Source organism: Cloeon dipterum, chromosome X (genome assembly GCF_949628265.1).
Source record: "Cloeon dipterum chromosome X, ieCloDipt1.1, whole genome shotgun sequence".
Classification (NCBI taxonomy): Eukaryota; Metazoa; Arthropoda; class Insecta; order Ephemeroptera; family Baetidae; genus Cloeon; species Cloeon dipterum.
This window is the reverse complement of record NC_088790.1, coordinates 9,935,141-9,958,906: the sequence shown is the minus strand read 5'-3', so window position 1 is coordinate 9,958,906 and position 23,766 is coordinate 9,935,141. Positions and strand designations below refer to the sequence as shown.

The 23,766-nt window shown below is 36.9% G+C and overlaps 2 protein-coding genes across 3 annotated transcripts; both read left to right on the top strand.

The window, feature by feature from the left end:
• The first annotated feature begins 1,340 nt into the window (after nucleotides 1–1,340).
• On the top strand, nucleotides 1,341–3,953 carry TpnC25D (Troponin C at 25D). Of its 2 annotated transcripts, XM_065494675.1 has the most exons (3): nucleotides 1,361–1,496; nucleotides 1,723–1,767; nucleotides 3,091–3,953. In XM_065494675.1, the coding sequence occupies exons 2-3, from the start codon at nucleotides 1,764–1,766 to the stop codon at nucleotides 3,546–3,548; spliced, it is 462 nt and encodes a 153-aa protein (XP_065350747.1). In that variant the 5' UTR covers nucleotides 1,361–1,496; nucleotides 1,723–1,763; the 3' UTR covers nucleotides 3,549–3,953. The 2 variants fall into 2 exon arrangements, with proteins under 2 accessions (XP_065350748.1, XP_065350747.1); XM_065494676.1 differs by lacking the exon at nucleotides 1,723–1,767 and having other exon boundaries at nucleotides 1,341–1,496.
• Nucleotides 3,954–7,726: 3,773 nt separating this feature from the next.
• Nucleotides 7,727–17,934, top strand: Sur-8. The gene is made up of 13 exons (XM_065493236.1): nucleotides 7,727–7,817; nucleotides 7,880–7,986; nucleotides 10,116–10,501; nucleotides 11,989–12,123; nucleotides 12,179–12,247; nucleotides 12,305–12,520; nucleotides 12,579–12,674; nucleotides 12,731–12,960; nucleotides 13,561–13,874; nucleotides 14,062–14,186; nucleotides 14,240–14,397; nucleotides 14,803–15,040; nucleotides 15,453–17,934. Exons 3-13 carry the CDS (start codon nucleotides 10,157–10,159, stop codon nucleotides 15,486–15,488), a joined length of 1,962 nt encoding a protein of 653 aa, XP_065349308.1. The 5' UTR covers nucleotides 7,727–7,817; nucleotides 7,880–7,986; nucleotides 10,116–10,156; the 3' UTR covers nucleotides 15,489–17,934.
• The last annotated feature ends 5,832 nt before the right edge of the window (nucleotides 17,935–23,766 follow it).

Here is a 23,766-nt window from a genome sequence, read left to right as displayed (position 1 = left end):
CAAATTCCAATATAGAAAGAGTAAATCTCTTTTCACGTTTCAACGATGTGATTGGGTAGTTTTTACATGTTTTAGCTTTCTTAAGTGAATAAAATTAAATCAAAATATTAGAAGTAAGTTATTTTTTGGTATTCGGCTATTACCAAATTAGACTAGTGGATGACTGGTTTTATTGTTTGGTTTTGCAACATAAATTTAAAGTTCAAATTAACATTTTATAGTTGTAAGAATCATTGAAAATTAGCATTTTTCTCGTTGGTTTATTTCACTGCTGGGAGTAGCTATGGATTAGAGTCGATCGACAGACGGAGTCAGAGAGGTATCCAGCGTGCCTTCGATCGGTCTGTTTGGCGGGTGTATTTTCGGGTGACGGATTACTCTCGTTCGCTCCGCGCGCCGAATTTGCTAACGGCTTCTTTGCCACTGTGATGAGGTATTTTAGTCGCTATGACACCTCGTGGCCGACAATAACTTACAACCCACACATTCTTTTGGGAATGAGCTGCATTTTCCTGCTCGTGATTCAATAGATATGTTGATTAGGCTGCTTGATTTTTCTGAAAGAAAAATTAAGATGTAATCGAACTCACGAATGATTGCTTTAAAAAATTATTTGTGGAGAAATTTATTTATTGAGCCCTCAATTAATTAAAGTAAACAGTTTCGCGGGAAATTTTTAATAAAAGGGTTGAATTTCATAAACCGTATTTTTGCCAAGCAAAATAAATTTTTAACGCCTAATCGAACCGCAAAAATTCAGCTTTTCTGATGCCCTCGCGCGTTTCCTGTGTACCCTCTTGGTCGGTTCCTCTTATTAATTTTTTTGCATATTTTTAAGAGTGAGAATAACTCTGGATAAAATTTCATGTGAAACTCAAAGCCACGAATCAAGATCGCGAAGCCAGGTACAGTGGTGAGATCGGGTGTCGCGTAAAGCGCCGGCGAATTTCAAAACGCTCCCTCTCTCCCTTTCGCTTATTTCATCTTTCATCCTCGGATGTTTACAAGAGACGAAGCTCGTTTCTCACAGTAATTGAGGCATAAAAGTGCAAAGAAAACACGGTAAATTATTCGCGAAGTTCGCGGATCGATCAACACCGGTTGGCATAAAAATCGGCGCCGCGGTGAGTCGCCGCCGTCATGCGGGCATCAATGGGCGAGCGTAGAATTGAGCTATTTATTTTGCCTTGCATGCACATTATAGCCTATGACGATTGGGCCGGCGGTGCAAACGGCTAGAATGGCTCCGCGGCCGCCCCGTCGCTCCGCCCGTACGCGAAAAATGAATATATTTATGCTGCAGCAATATTGTAGCCGGTTAAAAGAAGCTGCTGGCTGGCCAGATGCGCGTTTGGAGGCGCGACCCTGCGCGGACGCTGCGTGTGTGCGTGCGAGTATAGCTCGTTAAGGTGTAATTATATAAAAAGCAAAAGCTGCAGGCGCCAAATCTTGATACTCACTTTCTGCTGTTGCGGCTCGCGGTGCAGGTGTCTCGGGTGAGTATCATTCATCTGAGGTTCTCATTCATTCTGCTCCAAAATCACTCCGCCGAGCGAGCAATCAGCAAACTCCCACTTTGGATTTGCTTTCATTTCTGCTAAAACTGTGGTGGTTTCTGTAACAAAATGAACTGTGTGCGATTTTTGGTACATATTTCGACCAATGCTATTGTATCATAGTCTCTGCCGAGGCTTATTAGAATGTTTTTTAATCGGTTTTCAGCCAGATAGTCCGTTTTTCTAGGCCCTAGGAAATACGCGAAAATGCGTAAGTTCTCTCAGCAACGTTTTTATGGCTTGTATTGAATGAATGGATGTTAACTCTATAGCACGCTAAACTCGTCTGATTTTTACCCTTTTCAGTTCTACAACAACTCTTATTGCGTCTAATTCTGTGGTATTCAAACTATTTTCAAATTAAGAATTTTTGTTGTAAGTGAATGAAATTGCCTGCATAACGAAATAATATTATACCAAATCGAATAATTGAATTGGTACGATTATTTAAAAATTTTTAGATGTTCCTTTTTTCTTATCAAGCTATTGTAGATAATTGTAGGAGAAATTTATTGATTTTTTTTAAAGCAGAACATAGTGCCTGCCCGTCTTCAACCCTAAAGAAAATGTTGTACCAAAATAAAAAAATCTTGTTCTTAGTTAGAGCCTTTCAACTGAATAGTTTATTTTGTAACAGTCTAAAAGCGGTATATATAGAAATAAAAATTGATTAGAGAATAAAAGGAAATAACCTTTCCCAAACGCTCCAAATTTAAACACTAAAAAGGCTCCTGGTTCTACTGCATGAACCCAAATGAGGTAAAATTTTATACTGATTTAATTTTTTTATCTGATCCTTACCTTATCTTTCTTATTTTATTAAATCTGAAATAGGAACTGGATTAATATTTCGCTGCACCAATTGAAAATTGAAAATGGGAAATTCTCACGACCTTCCCATCAAACTTTAAATATTTTAAGTTTGCAGCAATTTAAGAACTGAATAAAATTTGTTAATTTTTCTCGCTCACAACCAACAGACCAGCTTCTTCTAAAATACATAAATGGCTGATTCTACGCAACTACTCTAATACAATTTTTTTGCGTTTTGAAGGCTACAATCTAATCCTCTATTTCAAATTCATTTCTATCTTTAAAAAACCTTTATCTATTATTTTTACACTATTTGCTAATCAAAGAACGCGGTCAAAATGTACTTCTCTTATTTTAGATAAAAATATATTTTCCTTGTTATAAATTAATAAAATATTTTTAAAGTTCAGCAACAGTGCCACAAAAAATCGTGTCAGTTAAATTGAATTTGTGCAACATCAAACTTTTGGAAATAATATGCAAAGTTTATATTTTGTCTCTTGAAATAAATAAAGCTCTTTTCATCAGAAAATTTTCAATTCCAATTAAATAATTAACAGCACTTTTTTAATACAATTTATTTCATTCTTAACAGATTCTCAGATTTTTTCTCTTAATCTGAATGATGGATCTCCTTTCGCTAAAATTGACGTCACAATTTAACCACGCCAAATGAAATTGCGAAGCCTATAATCGAGTGTTTATTTGTCTAATATTACAGCGAAAATGGAGGATGACGACCAGAAGATGGCCATGCTGCGGAAGGCCTTCCAGATGTTCGACACAACCAAGTCGGGCACCATCGACACCCTAAAGATCAGCACGATCCTGAACACCCTTGGCCAGGCGTACGACGACAATGAGTTGAACGCGCTGGTCGAGGAGAACGACCCGGACGGCTCGGGCAAGGTCAACTTTGAAACCTTCTGCGCCATCGCCATCCACTTCCTGGAGGAAGAGGACGCCGAGGCGATGCAGGAGGAGCTGAAGGAGGCCTTCCGTCTCTACGACAGAGAGGGCAACGGCTACATCACCACGGCCACCCTCCGCGAGATCCTGGCCGCGCTCGACGACAAGCTGACCAGCGACGACCTCGACGGCATCATCACCGAAATCGACACTGATGGCTCTGGAACGGTCGACTTTGACGAGTTCATGGAGATGATGACTGGAGAATAAACACCAAAGCTTGGCCGACGTTCACCTTACTTCTCTCTTTAAATATGCACGTGCTGGCGAGGATGCTGCTTCATTTTTCTTTTTAACACGGATGATTTTGATTTCTAAAAATGCGAATACATTCAGAGGCAATGTTTAGTCCATGAAATAAGCATTCTTCGAACGCGTCGTAGGTGTAGGGCTGCGTTTTGAATTTGTTTTAATGGAACGGATGCTCCGGCGACTTGATATGCGATACCGTCCATTTGTAACAAAATTTCTATATTTGTATATTCTGAGAGGAACGTTTCAAACGTCTTTGCGAGTAAAATTGCACAGCTTAACCACAGCAATTTACATACATTTTGTTTCGTGGATCTGTTAAAAGGTGCATGCGGAATAAATATTTTTTCAGCTAAAAATTAACTGTGTGTATTGATTTTTATTCAACCTTTGCTCAAATGGAAATAGATTATATTTCAAAGAAGATGAGGTCGTTTGTAGGAGAAACGTTTCTGTATTATTGACCCACTTCCATAACGAAATGAAGCTAAAAATAAAATAATAATTTCCTTTGCGAGCACGATCGGAAACAAACGAAACTTGGGAATCTGGATGAATTTAAATTAGCAAGAATCGCGTGCGATGCGCTTCGTCGGCGTTTTAAATTTCATAAAAGCTCTGACTCTTCAGATGTCCGGCGCTCTTGGCGTTTCATGGAGCGTATTTTTGGAGTCGATCCATTTTTACAACTATTTTGAGAGGGTTGAGCCGAAGCAATTATCACTCTCCAAAGTGCTAGCGGTGACAAAATATGTTTTGGGCCAAGGACGCAACTAGGAGGCAGCAGGCGGTGCGAATTTAGACAATTTCGAAAACTCGTCTGTCTCTTCGGCTTCTGCTATTAATTGCATTCATCATGGAATGCGTTTTGATAGTCATCAGAGCCACTGCTGTAAATGCATTTTGCTCTGAAAATACACATCTGTGAAATATAACTGACATAACAGAACCTATTTAAACGTGTTCTAATGAACCAAGTCATGTGCATTTACTTCTATCAGCGCAGTGATATGCAAAAAAATTGGCAGTATTTGGCTTGGCACCGTTCACATTCCTCGGCGCCTGGACGCGTGCGGCGTGCTGAAATCACCGAGCTATAATAGTTGCTTGACATAATGGCATCGAAATTTAAATCATCACCATGGCAGCCGCAGAGCCGTCACAGATATTCAGAGAAGCAGCTGTGGATGAGACTTTTTAAACAGGCACACACGTGAAAAAATATTGGTTCATGTCTTAAAAAATTACCAAAGCAATTTTTATTCTACGACGCCAGAAAAGAAAATTCTTGTTTTTAATGTTTGCAAATTCTCGTAATGAAAAACAAACGTAGACAACTTTTTACTCCATTTTTTCTAAGCTTTTTTTATAATTGAATTCATTAGATTTTACTTGCCTGCGATATTATACAGTTTTATGTTAGTCATATTTTTACAAAAAAAAGTGTCAAACAGTAATTTACGTTGTATTTTTTGTGTTGGTGTCTTTAATTTGATATAGCTCATTTTTTATGTTCTTCATCGATATCGGAGCGAATGTTCTCTGAAAATTTGAAATGAAGCACGAATCTTGCAATTGCTGTTCGAATATCATCCAATAGTCTCCTCTATATGCCCAAAACCCCAAACCATTTTACACGCTATAAAAAATTGTGCCAAAAACCATCATGCGATCATCATCAAATACGATCGAATTAGCCAAAAGCTAAATGAAGACTTCTTGAAAAGTATAAAAGAGCTAACGAAGGAATATATTTTTTCCACAAAATGCACGTAAATTTAAATTCATTCAATTGCAACTTTCATAAAGAGAGTGAAACTGCAATCAATAGCAAAAAATATTAAACCGTTATTTTTCCATAAAAAGAAAAACTGATAATAGCTTATATTAAATATTTTTGGCATGTGTTTATTTCCCCAAAAAAAAGGAAATTTTCATCCGAATTATTTTGTCGTCTAGTCCTGCCTCTAGATAGAACAGTAGACCGACGCATTGCCTTTGTAAAGGGAGATTTTTGAGGTAGAGAGTGACTGTTTCAATTAACACAATCGATCACAGAGACGAGAAGAGAGAACCATAAAATGTGTGCAGTATAATCTCTTGAGAGCGTTAACCTCGCGCAAAACAAAACGAGACCGACAAGAGAGCGCACGTCGCGTGCTAACTGTGACTTTTTTCAACCTCAAATATGGTCATCGCGCGCTGTATAATGTGATAAAACTCTCTCGCCGCATCTGCTGGCATCAACCCTCCGCAGCAGGTCACTCACACTCTAGCTCTACAAATTTCTGCTCTCTCTCTTTCTCTCTATCTCTGCGCGGTGAGAGTGTTTGGGGCGCCGACATCCCCGCAGCAGAGACGAGGGTGCATGTTTCGTCACGCAGCGAGATGACTCGCTCGCTCTTCCCCTCTTGACATTGGGTTGTGCCTGAAATTTGTACCGATTCGTGTGCTGTGTGTGTGCAGATGGGGTGCGCATCGAAAGTAGGTTACAATGTTTGCTGAAAGTGGGTCATCCAGTCTGGATGCACGTATCAGAAGCCAGGGGGAGAAAAACTGCACATCTGCTCGGCAAAGAGGCGCGGGGGTCGGGTTGCTGAGCGCTGTTTTCCTCGTCCGTTTTCTATACGAAATGAGTATTTGGCAAAAATATTAGAACTGAGGTCCCGTTTCAAATTCAAAGGGAAGATTCCACAAATTTATTTATGCTCTTTTCTCTGTATTTCTATTTTTTATTATTAGTGCCCTAATTAAATTAATAATTATATAGGGTTGGTAATTTATTTAGATAGTTTTTAAAACAAAAACAACTTTTTAGATGGTATCAAGGCTCAATTTAGGTGGTTTTAGGGGGCTTTTAACCATTTTTTTGTTTCAATTAAAAAAGATACTCATACTATACTTTTTTTGTTGTTGTTGAATTTCACGTCATGCCATTTAATATTACATTTTAGGGCGTGACAGTTCTTTTACGTATTTTTTGCCTTTTGAAAGGGACTTTAAGATCAAATACAAATGATTTAACGAGCTGATTTTTTGATCTCTTTCGACGAAAACGAATCGAATTTGAGATTTTTTGATCCTATAATCTTTCTCCAAATATCCAAGCTCAAGCGGGTAAAAATCCATTAAATCACGGAAACCATCATGACGTAAAGCATAAAATTTACGGTCTTACTCGTTGTTTTAAACACCTGCTCCCGAAAAACAATCAAACAAAACTGGAAAAATACGCTATCAAAAGTAGGAGAAAATTTAATTGAAATTAAAAACTATAAAAGGCTAATGTAGTTAAATCTCAACATTAAATTTAACTTTTTCTCTTTCCGGAACCCGCCAGAACCAATGATGTTAAAAATAGCTTATTAATTAATTTAAAAGCGACAGAACTTTTTGTGTATGACGAATTCAATTCAATTCAAAATAAATTTGATTCCATGAATCCGGAATATGTACAGGTGCGATTTTGGAATCTTTGACAACAATATTTTTCGCCTTTAAGGGCGCTTTTAACAGACTTTACAAGAGATGGTTTTAGACGATTTGGACGATTTTTAGGACGTTTAAATATTTTAAAATCGTGCTTGTTTGATTGATGTAAAACTTCTTTCTACCCGCTCAAGTTAAGGTCGTGGGCAAAAAACTAACATATTATTGTTAACTTAGGTGCCAATGATGCCAGCAAAATATTAATAATATTTGAAAAAACGTTAAGTTTTACTTTTTTTACAAAATTTTGTGGTTTTTAAATAGATCAGGAATTTCCCAAGTTTTGTATTTAGCTCAAATTATGTGCTGTAAAAAATTAATCAGATCTTAAAATATTGTGATGAATAGTTCAAAATAATTTATTAAATTTTAACTTTAACTAAAAATCCATCCAACCCCGCCAAAACTGGGCAACATGGCGGCGCAGTCGCACCCCCTGCGAGTGATTGTTGCAGCCCAGCAGGCAAGGCAGTTGTAGGGATAGAGCTAGGAGGGTGCTGGACACGGCTCTTCCTTCTCGTAGCCCTGGGTTTACGCGTTCCGTCCGCCGGTACTCCACTCCTGCCCGCCCTGCGCCCCGCGCCCCGCAGCGACGGAAGGCAGCCCCTCTCTTCGCTGCTCGCTCTGCCTCCCCTCACTCCGCGCCGTGACACACGACGGAGGGCACGGAGAGCGAGTGCAGCGACACGACACAGGCGAGAAGGCAAGCAGCAGCGCGGGTCGTGTCTCAATCGCTGTGTACGTACTACGTACAGATGTATTTGTGCGTGTGTCGCTCGACCTGCTGATTTTCGTCTCAGGAGCCGATCGACGCGCCGAAAGCAGCTGCGACGAGCCCTTTGGCAGGTGTTATGCTGCAGCGGACACGCCTGTAGCGCCCGCACACCCTGATCTCTCATCGGCGGAGGTGAGTCGGCGCCCGAAACACGACCGACAATGGCACGGCTGACATTTTGCTCGGCCAGTTGGGCGCCGAACCGCCCTTTGCGGGCTGCTCGGCAGCCAAACGCGGCCCCTAAAAGTCCTGAAGGCGTCATAGGCCAACCCTTTTGCTTCTCGATAAGGCTCGGCCAGGGTCACCAGGCCGAGCGAGAGTGTTTTCCAACGGGTTGACGGAAGTCGCCCGTTTAAAGGGTTGTGCATTGGGAGCCCCATCCTGGCTGATTTCCGGTCGCAATTCGCTGCTTCCTTGTGGTTCGCCTCTTGGGCAAACCTGCCAAACGAGCTGCAGTTTGAATGGAGTGGTGCTCACTGTCCTACTCGCTTAACGTAATTTAATCAACAACAACTACTACATACATACATATAATGGTGCTCAGATGAACACAAATGATATTGACTGACTTTTTCCTGAAATGAAAAAAAATAAATCGCGGCTCACTGGCGTCTCATAGATTGATCAATTGCTTAAAATTGAAAAGTCAAGTGTGGTACTATTTTCTGTTTTACTGATTTCACGTGCAGAGACGTTTGAAAATAAACAGTCGTTCTTAGAATGAAAGAGAATTTAGATTTTTTGGTGGGCATTGGACAAAAACATGCGCGATTAATTTTGTTGAGACTTTGACGATTTTCTTTGATTAATTTGTTCATAAAATGAGGTATACATTTGAGACAGTATTTCAGTTAACAATTATTATTATTATAAAATTTTGTGTTCAGTAAGAGTTACGAAAATGTGAGATTTCATTTTTCCATTATTTTTTTTTATAATTTGTTACTCTTTTATTCCTTGTTGTTCACCTATGGGAGTAGACATTGTAAAATCAATTTTTTTATAATAAAATTAAATTCACTCAATGATTTTTTTTCATTTAGAGTTACATCTAACAGGATTTGCTCCTTAAATTTCAATCGACAAGTGGCTGGGTAACGGAATTTAATTCCTCGTCTGTCATCTGTTTGGATTTTTGTGAGGCAAAACAAATAAAAATATATATTCGCATACAATAGGCAACGCTCGAAAATTGAAAAGCACTTAAAATTTCAAACCAATTTTCTCGGATTTTATTTGCAGCGTAAACATTAATTTAATAATATTAAGAACCTGCACTCTAGCTCAATTTTTGGAGAAATGTTTTTTTTTATAATTATTCTAGCTTGTATGAGGTTTTATTGTTACAAACAAAAAAAAAACAAGAGAATCACTATATGTAATATATTACGAAATCATTATTTCGGTAATTTTTGGATTGATGCCAATGATTGTTGCACTTTTCCAACTTCTTTCAAAAGAAAAGTATCGAAACAATTGTGCCAAATTTATTAATTGGACTTAAAAATTGCAGAAACAGTTGAATAAGATGAATCTACTTTTTTTAAATTTAAAAAAAATCACTAATTAAACACAAATTTTCTTATTTTAAAGTTTTAATTTTAAAATTTTTGTAAAAATGAAAGAGCACCTCCTATCAAAATTTCAAAGTTAAAACTTAACCGTTCATCCCAAATTTGAACCTTTGTTTTTTTATATTTTTGCTAGAAGTTAAGATTAACGTGATGGCTATACCCCACATGGAAGTCTTCTTAAAAAAATAACGTTTTCTATTCTACAACTAAGAATGAGTGCCTTTACAGATGTCTGCAATAATTAGCACAACTCTTCAGATTTACTTTTATTCTAATTACGCCTATAACTCCGAAATTTGATCTTGTTGGTGTAGAACTCGTAAATATAACCACGCACAGTAGTTATCTTCCTGGGCCCCAATCCCTGGTCCTAGTCCAAGTAAATAAGCCAACATGATCACCAAACTAAAAATTGCTTTTTGATTTCATCTAGAATTATTAGAGTAGAAAGGCATATTTAAAAATATATATTGTTTCAATTATTTAAAATTGTAAATTATTGTGAAAAACATATTTGATTTAAATTCGCAAGGTTATGACTCACAATCAGACACTTTTGTCGAATAATTTCTTTGATTTTTATATTTTCTGCTGGATAAATAAAATAAAAAATGTTGCAATATGCTATTCAATTTGAACTTCCAAAAGCCAGAAAAATAATTTTGGATTTTGTGTTGTTTTCCGCAGCTAGGACAGCTAGCTCGTTGGGCACCCTATGGAGCCGTACCATGAAAAGGGTGGTGACCAAGTCGCATAGCACCGAGAGCAGCACGGCGGCCGCAGAACGACTCGCAGACTACAAGGGCGGCGACCCGGCGGCGGCGGCAACCACCACCACCAACTCGCTCACCTTTGCCTCGTTCAACAACCTTGCACTGGGCCCCAACAGCGACATAGGGGGCTCCTCGGCCCACCCTCAGAGGGGCAGTCCCAGCTCAGGCTCGCCGGACAACACCGAGCCTCCAGGCCCAGCCCCCGGGGTCCTTCTCCCCAGTTTCGAAATGCCTGAGGCGGCCGTCGTGGCTGAGCTCCAGCAGAGCTCGTCGCCTGTGGTCAACAAAGACCACCTTAAGGTGAGTTGGTCCTGAATATTTTTGTGCCCCATGAATGATTGTTTCCTCTTTGCAATTTTTTCGTTGCTATTATCTTTGATAGAAATTCTTTAAATTTAACCCGGCGCAAACGAATTAATAGAAGTGTAGAAATACCTACATGCTAGGATCAAAAGGAGGATGAATACACGCAGCCCTCTTTCTCTTTCAATAAAACCACTTTATATGGAAGTCATTATTACTAGACTGGTAGCAATTTTTAGATACCTTTTTCATTCTACAAATTAACAATTCCTTGTTACATTAAAAGGAAAATTAAACTCCAGATGCAAAGATAAATTTGTCCAAAATTGTACTCCTAAAACTGAAAATTAATTCGAATAATTAATGCAGGGAGATCCGCAGCAAAACTGTCATTTTCCAGCTGATTCCGGTTGGTAAATTACTGAAAAATGAAATGAAACATTCATTTTCCTATCTTGCTGGTTCCGTGAAACCCTGAATACCTTTTAAGTGGGGACAATGAAACCCCGCATACCTTCCGAATTTATTATTAATGGTTTATTAAACGCAAAATATGCGTGCAACAATACCTTCCGAATTTAAAAGTAATTTTTTACATCAGACGTGTAGACTTTTATGATATTAGAGGAATATGACTGATGAAAATTTTCTTTTCAGCACAATAAGTGAGCTCAGAGCCAAACCTTAGTAAGAGGTCTTATGAGAATTATCAGGTTAATTTTGGAAAAATGGGCAATTTTTGTACAATAATTGCATTTTCTCCTTGACGAGACGAGATGATCGATTTACATATTAAAAATTTTGGCGATTTTTTATGTAAAAGCTTCGCAAAAAGCTTGTATCTTTTCTTATTCATTTCATAGTGTTTATCTTGTTTTGTTTGTTGCTCTTCAATTTTGTTACCTAATATTACAAACATAAAACGGTTCAAATTAAATAAATGTCTGTAAAAATATAAAATCGTGTGTAAGCTAGAATTATAAAAAAATTGTTTTCGGTCTCCAAAAATTGAGCTAGTATTCAAGTTCTTGAAATTATTAAGTTAATGTTTACGCTGCAAATAAATTCCGAATTTAAAAGTGATATTTTTACATCAGACGTGTAGAATTTTATGAAATTAAAGGAAAAGGAAATTCCAAAAAAGGAAATAAGAGAATAACTTTTTCAAAGAAACCATACCCAGAATATCGAGCACACCTTGCTTTTAGCTTAGTTCCTTGCAAACTTGTGAATGGATCAGTCGGTTGATGACATGGGCGCTGCATTGGTATGTCGTTTGTCGCCATGTTTTAACAAAACTTAGGAAATTCTCAGCGCTAACCGTCATATCTTTATCAAAGCAGGAATATTATTTGAATGTTTTTCAAGTCACTGACAAAATCAGTACACTTTGTTTGACCAAATTCAACCACATTTCCCTAAATATTGAAAATCGCAAATGGTATAAGATTTTTTTAATAAAGCCTGATCTTTTTTGTTTTTAGGAAAAAAAGCTCTCCTCTGCTTCTTTGGGTGGCACTTCCGAAGGCACGCGACCAAAAGTTGTGACTGTGAAACACCCTGAGTCAAACAAACCAAAGCCAACTGTAAAGAAAAACAAACCCATCCAGGCTGATTTGGTACACAAGTGGTAATTCATATATGATTTCTTTAATAACCTTTTGTTCCTTCAAGGATGTGGCCAAGGAGTTTATCAAGTGCCGAGAAGAGGGCTCTAGGAGACTTGATTTGAGCAAGTCAAGTGTATGTTCTTTGAGCCCAAATCTTTAGAAAAAATCTCAAGCGCCTTTTCATTTTTAGATAACTCATCTTCCGAACAGCGTCCGCGATCTCACTCACCTGACCGAGTTCTACCTGTATGGAAACAAACTGTCGACACTGCCTTTGGAAATCGGCTGTCTGGTAAACCTGCAAACGCTGGCCTTGAGTGAAAACTCTCTCACCTCCCTGCCCGAAACTCTGGTTAATCTTAAGTTTCTCCGTGTGCTTGATCTCAGACACAACAAACTAAGTGAGGTAGGTGCAGGGAATATAATTATGTCATTGAATCAAAATTCACGTTACAATGTTGTAGATTCCTGATGTCGTCTACAGTCTGACATCCCTGACTACTCTATTCCTACGCTTCAATAGAGTCAAATTTGTTGGTGATGAAATTCGGAATTTAAAGGTAATAAAATTGAGAAATTCCAATGTTGACCTGTCTAATTTGCTTTGTGTCCGTAGCATTTGACGATGCTCAGTCTCCGTGAGAATAAAATCAAAGAATTGCCAGCTGGCATCGGGCGATTGGTGAACCTTGTGACTTTTGATGTGTCACACAACCATCTGGAGCATTTGCCCACTGAGATCGGCAACTGCGTCCAATTGCTGACACTTGATCTCCAACACAACGAATTGCTCGACATTCCTGACTCGATCGGAAACCTCAAAGCCCTTACCAGACTTGGTTTAAGGTATGTCATTCAACATTTAACAGATAACAGATTGAAAGTCAATTCTCAGTAAAAATAGAATCAGAGTGGTAATTGTTCTGTTTAGGAATCCAAAGTGCTATTATAAAAAGCGCAGATAATGAGCAAAAAGTTTCAAATGTTATTCTTTTTTTTAAATAATTGTTGTCCTATTCTGCTGTGTTTGAGACGTTATTAACTTTCAGCTTGTAGTTTCCAATTTAAAGAAAAGTTTTCTCTAACAGAACGAATAATTTTCATGTCTGGAATTAGAAAAAAATCTAGTGATCTCAAGCGCAATAACTTGTAAAGATTCGTTACACTACAAACTTAACTGTGGTGATTTCGATAGATAGTTTTGGATTTTGGAAATAATTACCCATAAAATACTTTGTTGATTGGAAAAAAACGAGACATTACTACTTGCTGGTTTTATTTCTGGAAAAAGTCTGCTGTGAAAAAACCCAGATAGATTATTGCGCAAACTCTGTTAAAAATACTAAAAATATTACGCATTTTGCCATTATACACTTTTGCCGGTAGAAACCAAGTTTTCCAATATTTCACGAAAAAATCTAACATTGAGTGGTGGTAACATTTAAGGTACAACCGTCTCACCGCAATTCCTAAGTCACTGAGCAACTGCACCATGATGGACGAGTTCAATGTGGAGGGCAACGCCATTTCCCACCTGCCAGAGGGCCTGCTGTCCAGCCTGAACAACCTGACCAGCATCACCCTCTCGAGGAACTCGTTCAACTCCTACCCGGCAGGCGGGCCGGCTCAGTTCATCAACGTGCATTCTATCAACCTTGAGCACAACACTATAGACAAGATCCCATATGCTATTTTTTCAAGAGCAAAAAATCTAGCCAAACTGAACATGAAAGAGAATCAGTTGACCGCTTTGCCATTAGGTAAAAACCTCTTAGATTCTCAAATTAAACGATTTTATGAGTTCCCGCCGGTTGCTCGTTAACTTTACTTTTTCTCCTTAATGTTACTTGCATGATTTAAAAATTTATATTATTGTTATTAATGACTTTGGAGGAATAAACCAAATTGAATTCAGATAGCTAAAATGATTTCTCATTATTTTTGCAGACATTGGCACGTGGTTAAGCATGGTTGAGCTCAATTTAGGTACTAATCAGTTAAGTAAGATCCCTGACGATATACAATGTCTTCAGAGCTTAGAAGTCCTCATTTTATCAAACAACTTGCTGAAGGTGAGATAAAATTCTTTAATTTTTCAACCTGATGCTAAATTGTTCACTTCCAGCGCATTCCTTCAAGCATTGGTAATCTGCGGAAGTTGCGGGTTTTGGACTTGGAGGAGAACAAACTGGAAACCCTGCCTAACGAGATTGGTTTCTTGCGCGATCTGCAAAAACTAGTGGTTCAATCAAATCAACTGCAAAGCCTTCCACGTGCCATTGGGTAAATTGAGCTACTTTTAGGAAGATTCTGAAATTTACTTGTCAGGTTCAACAAAAGCGTTACCCGTCTATTGAAATTTTAAGTGTGGATGATAATCATTGTAATGCTTTCACGGGATTGTTTAAATTTTATATTTAAATTTGATTCCTCAATCTAGTTTAGTAATTAATGCTCAATATTCTCTTCTCTGAAAATCATTTAATACGTGGAGAATCCCATTGCTTCTTGAATTGAAAAAATATACATTTTATGAAAACTATTATATTCTTCCATTTTACTAACTTTGAATAACAAACGTAAATTATATCAATATAGGTTTAATTTTGATGAGCTCATCTTGATTTACTTTTTATCCATTAAAATTTAAAAAATATGATTGGGATTTAATAAGCCTTTCATTTGCAGTCACCTGACAAATCTGACTTACCTCAGTGTGGGCGAGAACTGCCTGGCTTTCCTGCCAGAAGAGATTGGCACACTGGAAAACCTTGAGTCTCTCTACATAAACGACAACCCCAACCTGCACAACCTGCCTTTTGAGCTGGCTTTGTGCACAAACCTGCAGATCATGAGCATCGAGAATTGCCCTCTCACTCAAATTCCGACTGAGATTGTGGCTGGCGGCCCCTCACTTGTTATACAGGTCTGAAAATTTTATACTTGCTACTGTTAGATTTGCACTCTGGCTTTTAATGAAAATTGTGTCTGAAAATATCAACTGATTGCGCCTCTGTTTCATTAGAAGATTTTTGCTGCTGCTGTGCATTTTAGTCTTACATTTTTCATTGTAAAATTAACATTTCAGTTGATAGCAGCCTTATAATAAATGTCGAGGAAAGCTGCCCACGCCCTTAAAATATACCTTTAATGTTGATGACTTGAAAGAGTTTTGAAATAAAACATGCTATTGTCTTTGACAGTCCTACTAAATCTGTTTTAAAATCAATTAATAGAATTCGTAGGCGTTGGGCGATAAATAATAATTATTTGGTTATGTTGATGTAATTATTCAAATTTCACTTGAGTTTCAACATATCTGTTGATAATTGTTACAGTTTCTGAAGATGCAGGGACCATATCGTTCGATGTAAGCTTGTGCTTGGTGCCACCTGCGGTGCTCGGCGCAATCGGCTGGTTGGCTGGTGGCCACTGCGAGTCAATACTAACAAGAGCCGCCTCGGCCGACCATCGATGGCTGGCTGAGGTGCAGCTTTGGTCAGCTAGTTGGCTTTTGTTCCAAACTCTACAGTAGTAGCTTTAAGAATGCGTCATGTTGGTGATATGATGTACATAATTGAAATTATTCAGTATTCCGTGTGCTAAAGCAGCGATTCCTTTGTTCACTTGATTCGCAATTTGTTTCTTTGGCTTCAAGACATAGTTGGAATTGATGCCCTCGTTACTGCAGAAAAGCCGGTATTTTTCTGGAGTAAGTTAGCTTCCCAGATTTTTCAATCCACTAGTTCTACACGAAACAGATACAAAATCTTTCTTTACTCTTTACTATTCAATTATTCTTTGAACAAAATCTAGAATCTTCGCGAAAATCTTTTAAGACTAGACTGGAAAAATTAAGATTTCTGCACACTGTCAGTGTGGCCGGGTTTGTTGTGAGCCCCAACTGCGTCTGATTTTGGCTGAAATGAGGATTTTAGTTGCGTAAAGACAAGAATTCACCTCTTCACCAAATGTTACATGAATATTTAAAAAGAGTCCTGAGTGTAATACGGAAAACGAGGTTTAGGTCCAAGAAATTGTGAGATTTTGCTGCTGCTAAGGGGAAACACTGAAACACGTTCATTGTTGATGCCACATTTTAAATATAAAGAAAGGACTATGACTTCTTAGTTCCGCGATTGTGTGATACAGAGAAATCTTTGGCCGACGACAGGAAGTAAGAGAAAAATTACTGCAGCTTAAAGTATTCAAAAGTTTGCGCAGAGGGGAAAAGAAGAAATAAATGTGCTGTGTCATGATACATAATATGATTATGCGAAAATATTGAGAGAAAAAATGAATCATGTATAACGTAGTCCATTATACTATCATGGAAATGTGCATGGCCTGATACACGTCATTAATAGTTTATGAATAATTCAGCTTTCCTTGTGATTCATCGATGCATTTAAGCCTAAATTTTATTTCCACGCTCTTGTGATCTGTATTTGATTTTATTGATCCACAAAAGACTTTATCTTTACATGTACATTAGGAGAGACATTCATTTTTCTGAGTTTATTCCTAAAGCGTATATTGTATACACATTATATTATCGTTCTAGAGGCATCTTTTTTGTGCTGAGCTTTGTTGTGATCATTTCAATTGTGGTGGCCAGTGTAAATGGAGACATTGAATCAGTAGAGGTCATATTAAAACTAAACTTCAAACACAGATATGGCCTAAAAGTCAAAGTAAAAAATATAGTGCATGGGATTTAAAATGACGACACTGAAAACATCAACGCAGTGATCTTTCTTGTGAATAAGCATACGTGGCAAAGATGTAATATGAAAAATGCACAAAAATACAAGTACAATACTACGAGAATTATAAAATTATGTGTGGTGTTAAATACAACAATAGTTAATGATGAAAATTATGCGACGCAAAACGAAAAGTGTGTTTACTATTATCCTCTTCTAAATTTGTGCTCAATTCATGCGCATCAAATTGTCAAGGTTGACAGTATTATCTCTCGCGGTTTATTATTCAAGTAAGCGACAAAAATGTCTTCACTAATACTCAATTGACCCCTTTGTGAAAATAATGTTGAAAGTAACTAAATACAGGTGTGCGCTCTGTATTGCCATTAATGCGGGTATAATATATTAAAGGTTGAACAAAATCTTTTTAATTGGCACAAAAAAATTGTCACGGACACAGAAAATATTTTGTAATCGATGCCAAGGATGAAAACCATCTCATTGCTTGAGAAAATGAACTAATGCATATTATTAGCACTAAATACCTTTGAAAATTCCCATTTGCCAACAAACTTGTCTGAGAGTTGAGTTTCTTTCAAAGGTGCTTTTACATGTTGTATCCTCTCTAACACGGCTCAAGGAAATGCGAATCCGACCCGAAGTTTGTTCTCTCGCTCTCTCTCACTCTATCTATCTCACTAAAAATGGTATTTTCTACGGATGGCCGAACTTGATCTGCGATCGAGGAGCGAATGGAAATGATTATTTGCTCTGATCTCTGCGCATTAATGGGTGTTACGTGTCCATGATCAATTCTTTCGCAGCGCCTTTTGTCTTGGAAGGTGCACACTTGAGCAAGAAAACAAGCTATTATCCAAAAATCGGTTCTGCTGACGTGCGAATTGAACTGTGTGAGGAACGCGAGCGTCGGTTGGTTCAAACAGAATTCGTAAAAAAAAATCGACGCAATTCGTTTTGGACTGTTTGGCATTCTGTTGAGTCATACACATTATATGTTGGGGGTTGGTTGTGAGTGAAAATTTGTTTTGTATGTGTGACGATCGAGATGTGAACATTTGTTGTTGTGTATAAATAAAACTATCATGGACTCCCAGCACATTGTTTTTCTCAAGTCGACCCTATAGTTTCTCGCGAGGTAGAGGTATAAAAGCCTTGCATTCTAGGGGTGAGAGAAAGGGGACAATTTTGAGTGTTAAAACATTTAATTAGTCGCGTCGTTTGCTTTTAACGTGCGAAAAATGCGTTTTCCTATTTTGAAAGATTTGACACCTTTAGACTGCTTCAGCAATCTAGGTGACGCTATGACGAGTCAAACGGTGTGCAGTTTTTGTAAATCTGATACTTAAGAAGCTGAGATTGGGTGAAAAATGTTTTTTTTCAGTTTTTTTCGTTCAGAGGTCGTCGTAATAAACATAGTATATCAATTAAAATTAAGTTCTTATACAATCACAAAAATACTGCATACTGTTTGACTCGTCTTCACAACTAATGGTACGCTTAAGTAGTTTAAAGGCGTTAAATATACTTAACTTCGTTGTGCATTGAAAGGTGCAAAAAATACAAATATCTTGTTTTTAAAGCGCCAAAATAAGGTTTAAAGGGGTGGCAATCTTAAACTTCGTAAAACTCCGCCATTCGCCCCCCCCCCCCCCCGCAATCCAACTCCCACAAAAAATTCGCAAGGCACGGAAGCCTGAAATTTCTTTTTTAATTCATTTATTTTAAGTTTTCCCAAATCGACCATTTCTTCAAGGAGAAATCCAAGACAGGATGATGTTAAATGTGCTGTTTGCAAGGCAAACAATTGTGTAAAAATTTTATATTCTTTCAGAGTTTTGTTTTATCTCTTTTTTGCACTTTTGTGCACACAACCACGCCTTTTGGAAGGTGCCTATGTGTGCATTATGATGACAGCCTGCTCATAAATTACCTTACAAATATATATAAAGTAAGAAATTTATTGCACTTTCCTAGTAATTCTGTGCATTATCTTCTTCCATCAAAACCAAGTTATCAGAATGACATCAATGAGCGTCACCACATATAGCGTTTATTGCCTTTCACCAACTTTTAAGTTTCTGTGGCATCCAGCCAGCACCAACACCAGAAAAATTTATGTCTCACGCGTCAGAATGATAATGAATCAGCCGCCGGTGCTAAGCCAAGTTGACTTGTAAGTCAGTTCAGTCACTTTGTAGCTTGCAAAGCCTCCTACGCACCAAACGTCTCCACGAGTGCCGAATCGAATTGTGACTTTTTTCGCTTCTGCCATCTTCATTCTCATCAAAGAGGTTTGTTCGAGGGAATCTCACGATTTTACTTCAATTTTCCATTATTTTCGTTCATTGTAAGACATTTTACTCTGTAAGATGTTTTACTCTGTAAAATGTTTAAAATATATAATTAATTGTTTTAATTAAAATGGATTGTGCCTGCTCTTGCTTTGATTAATTATTTTATTATCTTGTGTCCTCTCTTTTTCTGAATTTTGATTCGTGCTGTTTATTCCAGCATTAGTGGCAGTATTATGTCGTATGCACCACCAGGTTTCAATGCTGGCCACACCGGTCATCAACAACAACCCACTCCCATGGGTATGAGAAAAACTAAACTGAAATTAAATCGCATATTACCCCCAATATTGTGCTTTATAGCGAATTTGTTATCTGACTCATTTTGCAGCATAAATCATTTCTATCATTGAATTATACGACTGTTTAAGAAATTCAAAACGTTTGTAGTGAGTCACATAAATTTGTGTGGTGTACGCCAATATACTCGACTTAACAGAGGTTTAGAATAACTATACAATTTGCATAGAGAATTCTACAAATGATTTCTTAACTAATCTAAATTTGTATAGATAATTTATTTATCGAGGCCAAAGACCTGTTTTTATTTATTTATCTATACCAAATTATTTTTTTCCATTCAAATGCTTACACTCATGTGACGTTTGAAAAAGATTTAGGTTGCGGTGTATCTGAGATCATTTTTGCTATCGTTTTCCTTCACGACGTCCAACTCAAGCTCATCTATACTGTTGTGTTTGCTTTCAGTTTAAATGTAATAAAAGAAGCTAAAAAAGTAAGGAATTTTATCTCTCTTTCTAAGGAATATTTAACAACTGATGTCACCCACAGATAATAAAAAATGAACTAATATACTACAAGAAGTTTTAACTTTTCAGAGAATTTTATTATGTCCCCTCTCAATAACATAGGTCTAGAGTAATGACTTTCATTTTCAGTCCCTATGAATCAGTCTGCTCCAGTACAGATGATTGTCGTCGGGCCTCAAGTTGGTCCAGAACCTGTGCAGGTCATTTGTCCAAACTGCAGAGAGTCTGTGTCAACTGTGATTGACAAAAAAGCGAATACGAAGGCACACATAGCTTGTGGTGTGCTCACCGCGTTTGGGTTCGTATGGCTTTCTTACATTTTTATTCGTTTTGTTGATATTTATTTTAATATATTACGATTTAGTTGCTGGCTTTGTTGTTGCATCCCGTACTTCCTTGACTCGTTCAAAAAGGTCGAACACAAGTGCCCGAGATGCCAAGCCATGGTTGGAATCTACAATAAGTGATTGATTTTGCCAAGTTCTTCAAGAGGCCAGAAGACGCATTAAAAACCAAGCTATCAACCCTTGCTAGAAAAGATCGTAGTTATCGTATTTTTAATTAAATACACGTTCTTTAATTATCATATTAATATAATTGTTTTATTTTCTTATTACTAAACGACAAATTTCAGTTGTTACTGATTATTTTCTAATTATTGAGAAAAATTAAATAACTGACGTGCGCCGTACACCGAAGAGGATACTGCGCCGCCGTGCTGTTCTTCCAAGCAGGTTGCCTGCCATACCAGAACTTGCGACGACATCATTTACAAGGCATCGTTTAAACACCTGTAATTTTACAGATCTCATGAACGTTTCAGAGTCATGAAGACAAACTGACTGTCCGATGCAAAGATTTAAAAATAAAAAATTGATAAAGGGATAAATTATTTTATTAGTTACTTAAAAACGCTGTAAGTGAAACATATATTAAAAAGATCAGATCTTCAGTAAAAAAGTACAAAAATATTCATTGGAGACCTTCAAGGCTGCTTGTCGAGGCATTTAAAAAAAACATCATCATCAACTTTAAGGTACAAATCGCCGGATCGCAAAGGAGAAGTTGAATGGATTTTCCTTGGTTCAATGGATTAATTATTCATTATACATCTTTATTGACTTTTGGAGAGGTCATACATCAGATATGTTACACTTCCCCCCCCCCACCAATTGCAATGCACACACGAAAATCAAAACTATGTTTCAAATGCAAAGCATTCACCAGAATCGTAAAATTTCTTGAGGTAAAGAAATTCTTTCAAAGCAGCGACAAATTGATCATATCGTGGCTCAAGCCGAAGAAAAACTCGTTTAAAGCATTGTATAAAATTGCACCACTATAGATCTCTTTCAGCAAATAATAAATTCAAGTAGATATAGATAAGATGATATACACAATATGCTTTTTGGACTGATGCTCTCTATTAATTTTGTATGCTTTTAAAGTATAAATATCTTTTCCTTGAGCATATTATATTCTAAATCCTAGTTCGTCATTTTAATTTTTGACACAGCCTGTTCGTACAGAAAGATAAGAGTTTTACCATAAAATACCATCATTCTATATTTGAGGTGTATAGTCATTAAAGATAAAATTTATTATAACAATCTCAAATATAAAAATCTCTATTCCCCTTTTAAGCCATTTGAAATGCCCCTTTTAAGAAAAATGGATCTTTGTTTATCGGCTTTATCAACTAATTTATGTTGTGGTTAGTTCACTGGCGGATATTTGACGAGTCAATCCAGTCATTTTGATTCCTGCAAAATAACACAACGCCTATATCGGATCTGACCTCACCGCAGAGCGTGAATTGTATAAATTCTTTTGCTATAATCTATTTCATTACCTCTTTTTTATAGCCAACAGCTACTCCGCCAGAAAGGTTCGTGTACAAATTGCTTTAATTACTATTTTAAGCTTTTAAAACATAAGACAATAAAAATATATTCATTTCAATTACAACTCAAGACTTCATCAGAAACCATTTTGATTGATAACTTGTCTGCATATTTGTATGCTTCAACAGTGGATTATGTTTTGCGTCTTTATTAGTAAATAGTTTTTCTTTCTCCTGGTAATCCACCATGTTACTCTAAGTAAAGCTAGCAACGAAGCTTTTTTGCTCAAAGAATATTGAAACAAAAGGTCATCTGGTCCACCTGGGTTGTTACTAAAAATATATTAAAACACCAATCCATTTTGAACTTTAAATCTTCATTTTTACTTCTTTTTTCATAATAACCCTAAACAACTACTTTAAAAAGGCGGGAAATTTTCTTTATTTAAATCACTGCATCTAATTCTGAATTGGAAGATGTATATTATAAAAAAATCTGCGTGGATTTCTTGGAGTTAATTAAATATCCTGTTTTTCAAGTTGCTGAAATGATTCAAGCAAAAATATTCCATAGGAAAGAAGTGGGTTTGGTTGGGAACTTTGTTTGCTCTTTTTGATCGCTCTTCCTGTATCCTATTTTTTATCGGCACCACTTTGATAAAAAAAATATTTTTAATATTTATCTCTCCACGCATTCAACGATTCTTTTAAGTTTTTGAGAAAAATTTCCTTGTTACTTTTTGTATGCAATCTCACTATCCTGTAGGCTAGTTTTGAATGGTTTTCCTGTTTCAAATTAAAACAAATCCAGTTTGAGAAAAATTTTCGCAGGTACCGCATTACCATGAGTCAGCCTGAATCAGTACCACCACCACCCCCCGTGGTACAGCCGATGGTGGTTGTTTGCGCGCCACCAGTTGGTCCAAGTCCGATGCTCCTCACTTGTCCAAACTGCAAAGAGGACGTGTTAACCATAACGACCCAAACGTCAAACCAAAATGCCACGATAGCCTGCATAGTACTTGCTGTGATTGGGTGAGACCGCAAACTTTTTGTAAATTTATTTACGCCAAATAATGAATTCAGCTGCTGGCCCTGCTGCTGCATCCCATTCTGTCTTGACGGATTCAAAATGACGGAGCACAAATGCCCGAAATGCCACGCCATGGTTGGAGTTCACAATCAGTGATTGATTATTTGTGTTTTTATAAATACATTTGAGAAACATGCTGACGGCAAAAAATTGCAATCTCTCTTTTATATTGCTTTTAAAATAAAACACGAAAGTTTGACTAGGACATAATGAGTTTTAATTATAGTATTAAAACTTGCTTTAAGAGATAGCTGCGTTAAAATTCAGTCAAAATATTAGAACATTAAAGTATTTAGAAAATTTGTACTTTACTTTGCAAAAATATTTAAGCCAGTAATTATTAGAAACAGTAAATACACAACAATTCTAGCATTACTAAGCGTCTGTTATAAAACAATTTTGACCTTTGAAATATTAATAATATAAATTTAATTTAATACAGAAAATATAGGAATTTGTCTCGAACTCTTGTAAGTGTGAAATATATTATATGGTCCCCAAACCACCTAACAACTTTATGACACAATCTGTACACATTAATGATAATAAACCAATCAATCAATCAATTAATGATAAAAAAACCCACAAAGTATAATATTTAAAATATATTATAAAATATTTGACTTTCCAATGTTATTCGCAATTCGTAATGCAGTATAGATGTGATTTAGAATTTGGAGACAAGAAAATTTTTGTTTGTATGTATTTTTTTAATTTATGGGCAGATTAGTAGCTTTTGATTGTTTACACACTGCTAATTACTATCTAAAATTTCCCAAGCATAATGAAGAAATCATAGTTTGTGCGTTGCGAAGAGATGAGGAATTTAGGGCAACGATGTAGCTCTCTTGGTAACGTAAGAAACTCG

Bases quoted from the DNA above. Each gene is read 5' to 3' on its own strand.
- Sur-8 (XM_065493236.1), top strand. From the start codon at position 10,157: ATGAAAAGGGTGGTGACCAAGTCGCATAGCACCGAGAGCAGCACGGCG. The intron at 14,187-14,239 runs GTGAGATAAAAT...GTTCACTTCCAG, and splicing joins TATCAAACAACTTGCTGAAG to CGCATTCCTTCAAGCATTGG. The intron at 15,041-15,452 runs GTCTGAAAATTT...TAATTGTTACAG, and splicing joins GCCCCTCACTTGTTATACAG to TTTCTGAAGATGCAGGGACC.